Below are 13,932 nucleotides of genomic sequence, written 5' to 3'. Positions count from 1 at the left end.
TCACGTAACCATTTAAACCCCATATATGCTTCGGTAACCGGAGTTCCCCCAGGGGTCTTCTACACTTCCTATTTTCATAGAATGCGTTTAGCCTATTATTTACATGCCCAAAATAGGGATGCGAGGGTCCATGTGGTTAACGACCAAAGTACTGTAACATGTTATACAGCAGTGGTTCTCAAACTTTTTTCATGTCAAGGGCCCCCAAATTGACACTTATTAGCCCGCGGACCCCCATTTGAAAAGATAAGCCAGGGACCCCCATAAGAGAAGATTTTTACAGCTGTAGCAGTGATTCTCAATCGTTGTAATTTAAGGACCCCCCCCCGTTTGACATGCATTAGGCTATACGGACCCCCAATTAATGGCATTTCTATCTCTGGGACCCCAATTCATATTGTAACATCAATGTTAATTTAACTCTGAGAGTGTACAAATGGAACCAAATGGACCCGTTAGGGTCCATTTGGTTCCATTTGTACACTCTCAGAGTTACAGACCCATAAGGGTCCATTTGGTTCCATTTGTACACTCTCAGAGTTACAGAACCATAAGGGTCCATTTGGTTCCTATAAATTATTTAGCTGGGGACCCCCTGGTATCCCCTCAAGTACCCCTGGGGGTCCCCGGACCCCACTTTGAGAACCAATGTTATACAGAACAGAAGAGTTCACTTCTAACTGTATGATGAATGGAAGCTGGGTTTTCCCACCAGGTTACAACAGTTTGTTACAATAGCATGCTGCTTTTCCTCTGCGTGGAGGGGAAGGCATTCGTTCGTTCTTTGAGTGAGAGAGGTAAAGGGTGTGTGTGTGTGTGTGTGTGTGTGTGTGTGTGTGTGTGTGTGTGTGTGTGTGTGTGTGTGTGTGTGTGTGTGTGTGTGTGTGTGTGTGTGCACGCACGTGAGTCGGGAGGGTCGAGTGCACCAGGGCGACACCCCTTGCTCGCGCACACGTGTCCCTCCCGACATTCTTTACCTTGGTGTTCCAATGACCTTAACCCAGTAAGACCTGGAATTGTGTCATTTTTAGATTTGAGCTAAAAAGCATTATTTTACACTTTGGGCTATTCAAAAATAGCAGATATACAAGCTCATAGCACGGCTCATAGCACGGCTCCTTGACATGAAAAAGATTGAGCACCACTGATATAGAAATATACGTTTTTCAGAAAACTGAGATTTAGGAGACATGTAGAATCGGCTTCAGGTCTCAATGGGTTAACCCAGTAAGACCAGGAACGCATCTGTGTCATTTGAAGATTTCTTAGGCTATTAAAAAACAAGCAGATATGCATATATCAGAACAACTGTAGTATCTGTACATTTTGTTCCAGGGACCCCCAGAGGCAAAGATTTGAGTAAAAAAAAACGTTGCTTTAAAAATATATATATGCATCTTCAAAGATTTGCAACGATTTTTCAAAAATAGCAGATCTACAAGCTCATAGCGCGGCACTCGGTGCCGCGCTATGAGCTTGTAGATCTGCTATTTTTGAATAGCCCAAAGAAATCTAAAAATGACACACAGATGCGTTCCCGGTCTTACAGGGTTAAACACGGCTCCATCACAGGACGTGAGGTCCGTGAGGAATGCAAGCGTCTGTGTGTGTGTGTGTGTGTGTGTGTGTGTGTGTGTGTGTGTGTGTGTGCGTGTGTGCGCGAGTGAGTGTGTGCGTTACCAATAGCTCGTTCATCATTTGAGATTAAATACTCCACTCCACTGAACTTGAACGGGGGAGCAGTCTACCCCCTCTCTCCCTGCCTCTTGCTCTCTCCATCACTTTCTCTCTCATTTTTTACCCGTTTTTTTTTCTTCTCCTAACAAACCACAACGCTTGTTTCTATCTCAGACGCCGGCCCTCGCTCACTCCATCACCCCCTCCACCCCCATTCTCTCTCTCTCTCTCTCTTCCTCTCCGTCTCTGTCTGTTCCACTCTTCCCTCTTCAAGTCTTTCGTTGTTCTGTATCTGCCTCTCCTCCTTTTCCCCCCTGTTGGGAAACTCTCTGCTCCTGTATTTATGCCAGGGATAAGCTGAAACAATACAATTAACCCATTAAGACCTGAGACCGACTCCACAAAATGTCTTCTATATCCTAACAGTTTATTGGGAAAAAAAACGATGTTGCTGTCAGTGGTTCTGAAACTTTTTCCTGTCGTTTTCCTGTGTATTTTCTGAAAATATGTTGTTCCTTATGTTGTTCCTGGGAAGCCCCCAGAAGCAAATATTTGAGTTACAAATGTTCGCTTTAAAAATATATATATTCAAAGATTTGCACACATTTTCAAGATTTTTCATAAATGGCAGATCTGCAAGCTTGTAGCGCGGCACTCGGTGCCGCGCTACAAGCTTGTATATCTGCTATTTTTGAATAGCCAAATAAATCTAAAATGACACAGATGCGTTCCGGTCTAAATGGGTTAATTTGGTCTTTCCCTCGCGTGTTTTTCCTCTCTCTTCCTCTCTCCCTCCCTCTCTCTCCCTGTCTCTCTCTCTCTCTCTCTCTCTCTGATCAAGGGAGTGGAAATTCGCTGACATGGAGTGATACCCAAAAGAGAATTCTAACAGAGATTGTTTGTTCGCGCTAATGAAGAAAACAATGAAAGCCAAACAGGGAAAATGAGGACAAGCGTAAAGAGCGACGGTGAAATAAAATGTAAAAAAAAAAAAAATCAAATTAACCCTTTAGGACCGGGAAAGCATCATGTGTGTCATTTTAAGAGTTCTTTGGCTATTAAAAAATAGCAGATATACAAGCTCATAGCGCGGCACCGAGTGCCGCGCCACACGCTTGTAGATCTGATAATTATTTTTAAATCACGAAAGTTTGTGCAAATCTTTTGAATATATATAATGTTTTAAAGTGAACATTTTTAACTAAAATCTTCACTTCTGGGGATTCTACAAATGTCTTCTGAATCCTAACAGTTTTTTTTGGAAAAACGTATGTTTCTATATCAGTATTTCTCAAACTCTGTCATGTCAAGGACCCCCAAAATGATATGTATTTGGCCACGGACCCCCATCTCAAAATAAGTTGTTCCAGGGACCCCAAGAAGCAAAGATTTGAGTTTCATACATTTCAATTCATACATATTATATTCAAAGATTTGAGTTCCATACATTTCAATTCATACATATTATATTCAAAGATTTGCACAGGATTAAAAAAATAATAATAATAGCCTAAGAAATCTAAAAATGACACACAGATGCGTTCCCGGTCTTAATGGGTTAAAACAGAACGACAGGAGACAACCAGAGGGGCGGGCGGGCGCCGGGGGCAAAGCGCGTGGCGCTTCATCAAATAACGTGCATGCGTGAGGAACTCCTACACACAACATGCAGAGGCACACGGCGTTGTCTCTCAGATGAGATGCTGTCCTGTCTCTTAGCCCATTGAGACCTGGAACGGTGTCATTTTTAGATTTGAGCTAAAAAAGCATTATTTTACACTTTGGGCTATTCAAAAATAGCAGATATACAAGCTCGTAGCGCGGCACCAAGTGCCGCGCTACGAGCTTGTAGATCTGCTATTTTTGAAAAATCGTGAAAATGTGTGCAAATCTTTGAATATATATATTTTTAAAGCGAACATTTTTAACTCAAATCGTTGCTTCTGGGCGTCCCTGGAACAAAATATTTTGATGGGGGTCCGCGGCCAAATACATATAATTTTGGGGGTCCTTGACGTGAAAAAGATTGAGCACCACTGATATAGAAACATACGTTTTTCAGAAAACTGTTGAGCTTTAGGAGATTTATGTAGAATCGGCTTCAGGTCTCAATGGGTTAGGAGGGAGGGAGGGAGGGAGGGAGGGAGAGAGAGGGGGGGATAGGGAGGAGGAGGGAGAGAACAGATGCTATTGAGATAAGCGAGGACCATCAGGACTTTAATTGGAGCCACATCAAATGACTCCGGAGAGGAACTATGACTGGGGAGCGAACTATCTCTGTCTTACTTGGAAGGCCAACGGGAGATATCAACTCTGCTGATCAAAAAGAGAAGAGAGGGAGAGAGAGGGAGATGCGCGTGTGTGTGTGTGTGTGTGTGTGTGTGTGTGTGTGTGTGTGTGTGTGTGTGTGTGTGTGTGTGTGTGTGTGTGTGTGTGTGTGTGTGTGTGTGTGTGTGTGTGTGCGTGTGTGTGTGTGTGTGTGTGTGTGTGTGTGTGTGGAGAGCTGCCGGTCTCACTGCAGAGGATTTCAACAACTGGAGGAGACAATAAAGGAGAGCCAAACACATGAACATCTTGGCCCCGCTACACAGGAAAAACCCGCAGTGTGTATAAGCCTGCTATCAATGCATTGAATGGAACGTTATCACGTTTTATCAGACCATTGAACGGGCATAGTAGGCGACGTACTGACCTACCCGCCATTTATCAGCAGTCCCCACAACATGATTTACAATTCTGTGCCTATCGGTATATAACTCGGACGGCGCCGAGTAGGCTCAACCCATTTAGGCCTGAGGCCCATTCTAAAAACGCCTTCTAAATCCTGACCTAAGTTTTCTGAAAAACGTCAAATATGTATTCAAAAATGACAACAAATGTATGTTGCTATATACTGTACATAGCAACAACAACCCCAAAAGGGGTTCCCGTCCTGAAGGGTATAGTTACAAATAGGGGTTCCCACCCAAAATGGGTTAACCTATTTAGACCTGGAACGCATCTGTCTGTGTCACTTTAGGTTTCTTTGGCTATTCAAAAATAGCAGATATACAAGCTCATAGCGCGGCACCGAGTGCCGCGCTATGAGCTTGTATATCTGCTATTTTTGAAAAATCGTGAAAATATTGTTTTTATATTTTTTTTCCGAAAAACTGTTAGGATTTAGAAAATGTTTTAGCTTGCTCAGTGGTGCCTCACGTGGCTCCAGTTCACTTGTTACTGCGCTGCCTCCGTCATGGTCCGAAATCGAAAAACCGAAACGTAATTTTATATAAGTCATCTCCGTCGGTAGGTCAGTATGTCCTGATAACACCCAACGAATGATCTGATAAATCGCGGGTATAGGTCTCAGTACGTCCCCTACTTCGCCCATTCAACGGTCTGATAAAACGTGATAATTTCCCCCCACTCAATGCACTGATAGCATCCGAATCAGGTGGACTTATACTCCGTCTCGCGCCGGGAAAATAGCAGACCTACAAGCTCACGACGCGTCGCCGCCACGCCCGCGTTGTGAGCTTGTAGATCAGCTATTTTGGGTGCTATTTACAAAGTCACACAGCACACACGCAGCGCAGCAGAAGGGCTGGTAGATTAGTATCATATCCCCCTCCTCCCATAGCCGTCGTCCTCCTGCCCCAGCGTGGCACTAACAGCGCCAGGCTTAGCACTTCAGTTCCCAACGGGATTAGGCCATGTTGAATTGGTATGCGCTAATGGCTCTGTGCGGTGCTTTGAATAAGAGCCTCCACACACGCACAGAATGCTCTTTATTACACCGTGTGCGTGTGTGTGTGTGTGTGTGTGTGTGTGTGTGTGTGTGTGTGTGTGTGTGTGTGTGTGTGTGTGTGTGTGTGTGTGTGTGTGTGTGTGTGTGTGTGTGTGTGTGTGTGTGTGCGTGTTAACCCATTAAGACCGGGAACGCATCTGTGTCATTTTATGACTTTTATGATTTCTTTGGCTATTCAAAAATAGCAGATCTACAAGCTCATGAGCTTGTAGATCTGCTATTTCTGAAAAATCGTGAAAATTTGTGCAAATCTTTGAATATATGTTTTTTTAAAGCGAACATTTGTAACTCAAATCTTGGCTTCTGGGGGTCCCTGGAACTAAATATTTTTGAGATGGGGGGTCCGCAGACAAATACTTTTTGCGGGGTCCTTGACAAGAAAAAGTTTGAGATCCACTGATATAGCAACATAGGTTTTCTTTTCAAATAACTGTTAGGATTCAGAAGACATTTTTGTAGAATCGGCCTCAGGTCTTAAAGGGTTAATATATTGCCCGGCCCCCTCACAGACAGACCCCCACCAGATTGCCCTCCTCTCTCTCTGCTAAAATATAAATAAAACAGATTTGCCACCTCATTCACACCGGTTAGCATGCGATCGCTAACGACGTCATTATGTTCCTCTAATGCTTTGACTCCTGGATGAACTGCGGGTGTAATTTTGCGTAATGAATGGATGAACGGCGTCGTCGTAATTTATGCGGCGAACGAGTGCTGCTGCGTGCGATGTTGATGTTGCCGTTGTTGTTTGTGCACCGCTGGGCTCCCTACGTGCAAAAACAAATTCCCCTCAGGGCTAAAAGATAAAGATCTATTCTATTAACTTGAAAAGTCACTTAACCCGTTAAGACCGGGAACGCGTCCGTGTCATTTTTTAGATTTCTTTGGGCTATTCAAAAATAGCAGATCTACAAGCTCATAGTGCGGCACCGAGTGCCGCGCTATGAGCTTGTAGATCTGCTATTTTTGGGGAAAAAATTTGAAAATGTGTGCAAATCTTTGAATATATGTTTTTTTAAAGTGAACATTTTTAACTCAAATCTTTGCTTCCGGGGATTCCACAAATGTCTTCTAAATCCTAACAGTTTTTTTAATGTATTTATTATGTTGCTAGGACCCCCAAAATGTTGTTCCAGGGACCCCCCAGATGCAAAGATTTGAGTTAAAAATGTTCGCTTTAAAAATATAAATACATAGATTTGCAAAAGTTTTCATGATTTAAAAAAAATTATATATAGCTTCAGCTTGCCTATCTGCTATTTTTGAACAGCCAAAGTATAAAATAATGGTCAAAGTGGTTACACGGACGCATTCCCGGTCTTAATGGGTTAAACCAAAGCCACATATCTTGCGAGACCCGTGTTCCATGTCTGCACCAAGATAGAAAGAGAGAAGAGAATCTGAATTAGTTTTCAGTTGGTGAAAGTATACCGTACACTCCATTCGGGCCCGTGTTGCTGGAATATGTTTGCGCCCGCACGCCGTATCGACCATCTCTCAATGAAACCACCATCGATTCGCACACGCACACGCACACACACACACACACACGCACACGCACACACACGCACACACACACGCACACCATTGCAAATTCATGAGTAAACATCTCTCATCTCATCAGATTCATATCTGCCTTTTGAATGAGGCCTAGCTTCCCTCAGAAACAGGAAGCAGTCATCCTGCAGAGAGGAAGTCCCGGCGGCAGTGCGGTACCTGTTCTGTTTTGCAGAGTCTGACTTTGCTCCCCGCCAGGGACACCAGCACTCTGCCTTTGTAGCCGCGCAGCTCCAGCGCGCCGCGCTTGTTTGCGGATGTGAGGAGGGGAGAGACGTTGGAGGAGGAGGAGGAGGAGGGGGGGGGCTTGTGGGAGCGGAGGGTGGGGAGGCGCGACGCCGTCTGAAGAGCTTCCATCCACTCCTGGCGTTCCCCTGTGAAAATGTGTGTGTGTGTGTGTCGTGTGTGTGTGTGTGTGTGTGTGTGCGTGGTACAGGCGTGAAGTGTGAGAAAGTGCGAGGCCGAGAGAAATGAGAGAGAGAGAGAGAGCGCGTGTGTGTGAAGGAGTATGGGTGTGTGTGTATAGAAAGACAAAGAGAGGGAGGGAGAGAGAGGGAGATCAGGGATTCATAAAGCTTTCAATCACATATTCTGTTTAACCCATTGAGACCTGAAGCCGATTCTACATGTCTCCTGAATCCCAACAGTATTCTGAAAAACGTATGTTTCTATATCAGTGGTGCTCAATCTTTTTCATGTCAAGGACCCCCAAAATTATATGTATTTGGCCGCGGACCCCCATCAAAATATTTTGTTCCAGGGACCCACAGAAGCAAAGATTTGAGTTACAAATGTTCGCTTTAAAAGTAATTATATTCAAATATTTGCACGCATTTTCACCATTTTTCAAAAATAGCAGATCTACAAGCTCGTAGCGCGGCACTTGGTGCCGCGCTATGAGCTTGTATATCTGCTATTTTTGAATAGCCAAAGTGTAAAATAATACTTTTTAGCTCAAATCAAAAAATGACACAGTTCCAGGTCTTAATGGGTTAATCATCACTTTTTATCCCTTCACTAAGCCACATTGACTGCAATCCACTTCCACAGTGCAAATAGCAAAAAGAGACCAGTAATTGAAACACCAGGCAAGCCACAATAGGGTACATTTACATAGTCCTCGGAAAATGGAAGAAAGCGGGGGGAAAAAAATGGATACTGCCACGTCTAGAAGTCTGGAGATAAACGCCTCTCTGAGACTTATAGCCCATGAGCAGTGCAGTCCCCTCAACCTGCAACACAAACATTACCAATGCAGGGAGAGATGCGCTATAATGACATTTCCCCAGGACTATATTTCACGCTGATTGTCGAGGAAAGTGGCACTTTGATCCGTTGTGCTTTGACGCACTGCGTGGTGTGTGGCGATTGTTTGTGTATCGCAGACGTTTTTGCAGTGGCAAGAAACATGTTCAAACACCGACTTAACCCATTAAGACCGGGAACGCATCATCTGTGTCATTTTAAGATTTCTTTGGCTATTCAAAAATAGCAGATCTACAAGCTCATAGCGCGGCACCGAGTGCCGCGCTATGAGCTTGTATATCTGCTATTTTTGAAAAATTGGGAAAATATGTGGAAATCTTTCAATAAATGTATGTTTTTTAAAGCAAACATTTTTTAACTAAAATCTTTGCTTCTGGGCGATTCTACAAATGTCTTCTAAATCCGAACCGTTTTTTGAAAAAACGTATGTTGCTAATCAGAGATTCTAAAACCTTTTCATGTCAAGGGCCCCCAAAATGATGTGTATTTGGCCGCGGAGCCCCATTTCAAAATATGTTGTTCCAGGGACCCCCCAGAAGCAAAGATTTGAGTTAAAAACTGTCGCTTTAAAAAAAAATATATATATATATATTCAAAGATTTGCACAAATTTTCACGATAAAAAAAAAAAAAAGCAGATCTACAAGCTCATAGCGCGGCACTCGGTGCGGCGCTAAATCTGAAAATGACACACAGATGCGTTCCCGGTCTTAAAGGGTTAATCCACATTCAAAACCATCTACACCAACAGGGCCTTCAGTCGGCTTCCTCTAGAACTTGACAAACACGCTACGGTATAAACCGGGACAAGAGCGGGGGGTTGTAAAAAAAAAAAAAAGCTCATTTTCCTACCAACCAAACGCACCGCGCTATCAAAAACGGCTACGTGGAAACACAAGGGACTCTAAATGACTGTAGATACAGAAGCACAGCATAACACCTGTTGTCGCGGCCGCCTGGCAACCCGTTCAAAGAAGAAGGGAATGAAGACAGACGGGAAAAGGGGGTCAGGTTCCGGTTCAGGTTACTTTTATTCGTAACGCCCTTGGAAGATTTGGATTGCGGCGTAGAGACGAGGCATCCATCTTGACACACATTTTATTTTTTTTTGTTGCCAAACAACACAGACAATAGACAAACATGACAAAGTGCTCAAGAGGCTGAATGAGAACGAGAAGAGAAGCGGAAAGAAGAGGGGAGAACTGAAAGGAGAAAGTGAGCGAGGCGAGAAAGAAAGAAACGTTTTATGCCACCTTTTATAGAAACTACAATCTATCAGTTGGGTTTGCTTTGCTGGAAAAGTTGAGATAAGGCCACAAAAAGACCCCTCTTCCCCCTCCCCTCCCCCCCCACTCATCTGACAAGGTCCAGTGCAATAAAGTTGCTGAAAAAGTAAAAACGCGCCTCAATCAAAAACGCCTCCATCACAAGCACACTCTCTGCAGTCTGACAGCTTGACAGACACTTTTCCAAGACACACAAAGTGACAAAGCATGCATAAACACACACACACACACACACACACACACAAACAAACAAACAAACACAGAGCCATCAGAATGGAGTTGCAAATAGCGCAGTCATACAGACCGTCGCATCAGAACCTCCATCCATCCCCAGCTCCTTCTTTTTTTTAAACTTCTTTTTTTTTCCCTTCAGGAAATGTATTTCTGGACGGCCATGAATTGAAGGTAGAACTAGGCCAAAGGCTCTGGTGAATGTTGTTTTCCAAGCATAATCTACAGGAGAATATGAATGCCCTTCCCATCAGTGGCGTTTTGTCACAGCAGTGTGCTCTCTGCAAATAGGCCTACAGTATACATACCGTTAGCTCTCTCATCAGAGCGCGTAATAATAATAATAGACTTTAATTGTATAGCACCTTTCATGACATGAAATGCAGCTCAAAGTGCTTTACAGAGCAAGAATACAATTACAGAAAAAGTAACTAATTTAACAGCTAAAAAAAAAAAGCAAAAAACATTAAAATAAAAGCAAAAAAGACAGTGAATCAGGAGCGGCAAACTTGCACTTGCCTTTAACTCCCTGAGTGCCAGGATTGCCAGAATTATTTCAGAATTTATTCTGAAAGTGCCAGAGTTTTTTTCACAGAAAAAGAAAGTGCTTAGGAAGCGAGATACAGCCTTTTTCAGTTCTAAGTTAAACAAGGAGTGGATGGAGCTGCACATCTTCAGATGATGATATCTTGGGTTCTGAACATGTTTTTCAAAAAAAAATATATATATTTTTTTTAATTTATTTTTTACTAATTTTTCAAAAACATGTCAAACACGTTAATGGCACCCAGTGCCATAGCGGTAAAAACACGTGAAACACGTTAATGGCACTCAGTGAGTTAATATAAAATATATATATCTTGACATATCAATGGCGATTCCATGACCAATAAAAAGATAATAGATACTAGACTATACTGAAAAATAGAAACGATAACCTTTCGGATGAGAAAATGACTGCCAGAATGCAGGAATTGGTGTTGTTACCGTGTGCTGGTTTGCAGTTTTGACCATGTGTTGCAGGTAACGTGTAACAAAGTAATGCATTAGATTAGAGTACTCAAATTGCTTTTTTTCTGGGAACGAATAATGTAATGAGTTGGATTTGCAATTCAAGTAACCAGTTACTTAGTTCAAAGAAACTCCTGACGCATTAGCACGGTTTCTGTTCATTTCAGTGTCGCCAGATTTTGCGATAGAAATAAGGAACCAGGTCTGTGAAAAAAGCCCCAAAGAAGCGACTATTAGGCCACATGAGCACTTTAAACCTATACAGTGTACACATTGGCTATTTCAAAGTAGCCAATCTACAAGCTCACAACGTGTCGCGATGCGACGCGCTGTGAGCTTGTAGATCTGCTAAAAAAATATATATCTTGAAAAAAGTGACAAATGTTGAAGCAATTTAACAACACAAATCTGGTCCGTGGCACAAATTATTTTCAGATGGGGGTCCGTGGAGAAATACATATTCATTTGGGGGGTCCCTGACATGAAAATGGTTGCGAACCACTGGTTTAAACAACATTTGGAAGCAAGCCCAAGTAAGCAACTCTAGAGATACACTTTAGAAAAAAGCACAACCACCAATATTTTCAAGCAACTTTACAGAAAAACAAGCCCAAAGTCGCTTATACTAAGCAGAGATGACAACCCTGGTTAATTTCCTACTTCTTGATGAGGCACAGGGGGGAAAGTTTCCAGGTGGGTGTGTCAGTGCGCTTAGTGCAGCTAGAGATTCAGAGAAGTCAGCCTTTACATAGTGGACATATTCAAATGATTTTTGTATTTTGTTGCTGAAAGGGGTTAAGAACATCATTTGCAAATTATGCCTGGGTGACAAGTGTCTGTCAGGTTCAAAGAGCTCTACTTCAAATTTGAAGAAGAATATCCAAGCCAATCACATCTTAATTTTATGTTTACAGGAATTGGAATCAAACATAATCGTAAATCGCTGTGAAGGGGATGTTGCCTCTGTCATTCCTATTATTAGCCTTCAGAGTTAAAGATGATTGGCCATACTGTTGACTACAGGCTATGCAGTGACGGAGTCAATACATTCAAACGTACAGTACTCTTAAAGAACTCTAGTTACTTTTCTCAGTTGGTATCTGGTGGCTTTGATAATAATCCTGTATACTGACTCGTTGCCAGAAATGTGCGGTCAAATCTCTCTCTCACACACACACACACACACACACGGCTAGCAATGGCTTCGTGGTTGGATACACACATGGCAAAATACAACCCCAGTGCCAAGGCTAATCTGCATTTTTAGGGTGTTTTTTCCCCACCACTTTGTTATTTTGGTAAAACAAACGTGTTAACTAGCCAAGATGTGACTTGGCCTGCAGTGCGACTACAAACTCGATGCCCCGTTCATAGATAAAAGATAATTGGATCTATTTTTCACTCAATATTTAAAGTGTCATATTTTGGGACTGAAGTGCTGCGAGAGAGTTAGATTTCTGTTGTCCTTAGATGTGTGCGACAAATGGGAGGAGAGTTCCATGTTCCTAGTGGGAGCCAGACATTCTGCTGTGCACATCACTGACTCTGTGACTCATTGGATTCAGTTCACTGGATTGGCGCTAAAAGGGCCGTGCCGAACTCCACTTAACGTGATCTAACCTTGGCTATTTATTGGACACTACAGTCCAAAGTTTCTTACTGCACCGGGTAAGCACGGTGCAGTCCCAGTCAAGGTTATCATAGTTTCAGACTTTTTGTTTTCAATTTTGGTTTAGTTTTGATTGTTTTTTTAAAGCAGGTTTGCTAGTTTAGTTTATTTTTCTTTTGAAAAGGCTTGGTTTTAGTTTAGTCTTCTTTTTTTGTTGTAATATAGATTAGTCAGGGGCGAGATTCAACGAGGTCAGAAAAATTACAAAAGTAGCAGATCTACAAGCTCAAAATGTGTTGCATCGCGACACATTGCAAGCTTGTACATCTGCCATTTCTGAACATTTTTGACAAAGCCTAAAAGACATTGTTTCTATGCTTTTAGTTTTGTAAAGACAATACCCTGTTAATTAGTACAACAACAAAGTATCTATATATCTATATATATTTCAGTTAACAAAAATGTTATTTCATCAGTTTTAGTTGACTGTAATACATTGGTTCTCAAAGTGGGGTCCGGGGACCCCCAGGGGTACTTGAGGGGGTTCCAGGGGGTCCCCAGCTAGATGATGGACAGGAACCAAATGGACCCTTATGGGTCTGTAACTCAGAGTGTACAAATGGAACCAAATGGACCCTAACGGGTCCATTTGGTTCCATTTGTACACTCTGAGTTAAATTAACATTGGTTTTACAATGTGAATTGGGGTCCCAGAGGTATAAATGCCATTAAATGGGGGTCCGTAGCCTAATGCATGTCAAACTGGGGGTCGTTGAAATTAAAATGGTTGAGAATCACTGCTAGAGAGCCGTAAAAACCTTCTCTTATTGGGGTCCCTGGCTTATCTTTTCAAATGGGGGTCCGCAGGGTAATAAGTGTCAATTAGGGGGTCCTTGACATGAAAAGGTTTGAGAACCACTGCTGTAATAAGCCTGGTCTCAGTGTTCCAACCTCGCTCTGTTCTGCCAAGTTGGCTTCACATATACAGTACAGGAGCACGTTGCACGGCGCTCCCCTCCTCCTACTGTAACTGTTATGTATGGGGTTGAGTGAGCCAGCTGTGTGAGCTCAGATTAACTCTCAGAGAGAGACGGGGTGTGTCTGTGACAAGAGATCTTTCCGTCTCCCACTGTGGGGTAATGGAATGGGCGGTGCCACAGCCAGGCACAACACCACCACCAGTGAGGGAAGCCGACTCCGTCACCACTGCGCCGCTAAAGCCTCTCCTACAGTGTCCCGACGTTACCTCCTGACCTCTCTCCCCTCGACCCCTTTGCTGTTGTTGTACTACAGCAATGTATAACGCGGTGAATCTGTGCGTGCCAGTGCGTTGGTGCGTGTGTGTTTTGCATGCGTGCGTGAATGTGTGAATGCGTGAGTGAACCTTTCCCCCCAATCTCTACCACTCATCCAAAATCTTCGCCCACCCCTCCACCCCCAAATATCTCCACTCAGCTCTTCAGAATCTGCCGCTACAGCTGACCCCCCCCCCGCCGATTCGTAATG

At 43.1% G+C, this 13,932-nt stretch overlaps 1 protein-coding gene across 1 annotated transcript in view; it reads right to left on the bottom strand.

Moving 5' to 3' along the window:
* Positions 1–13,932, bottom strand: part of arap2 (ArfGAP with RhoGAP domain, ankyrin repeat and PH domain 2) — a 226,047-nt gene that overhangs the window by 164,703 nt on the left and 47,412 nt on the right. Inside the window, exon 9 of the mRNA XM_084043154.1 lies at positions 7,184–7,398. Coding sequence (XP_083899280.1) covers positions 7,184–7,398 — 215 coding nt within the window. The remainder of the gene's footprint in view (positions 1–7,183; positions 7,399–13,932) is intronic.

This window comes from Gymnoscopelus microlampas, assembly GCF_963454915.1.
Source record: "Gymnoscopelus microlampas genome assembly, chromosome: 19".
Classification (NCBI taxonomy): domain Eukaryota; kingdom Metazoa; phylum Chordata; class Actinopteri; order Myctophiformes; family Myctophidae; genus Gymnoscopelus; species Gymnoscopelus microlampas.
Note: the sequence above shows the minus strand (reverse complement) of the source record. Positions and strands in the feature narration are given on the sequence as shown.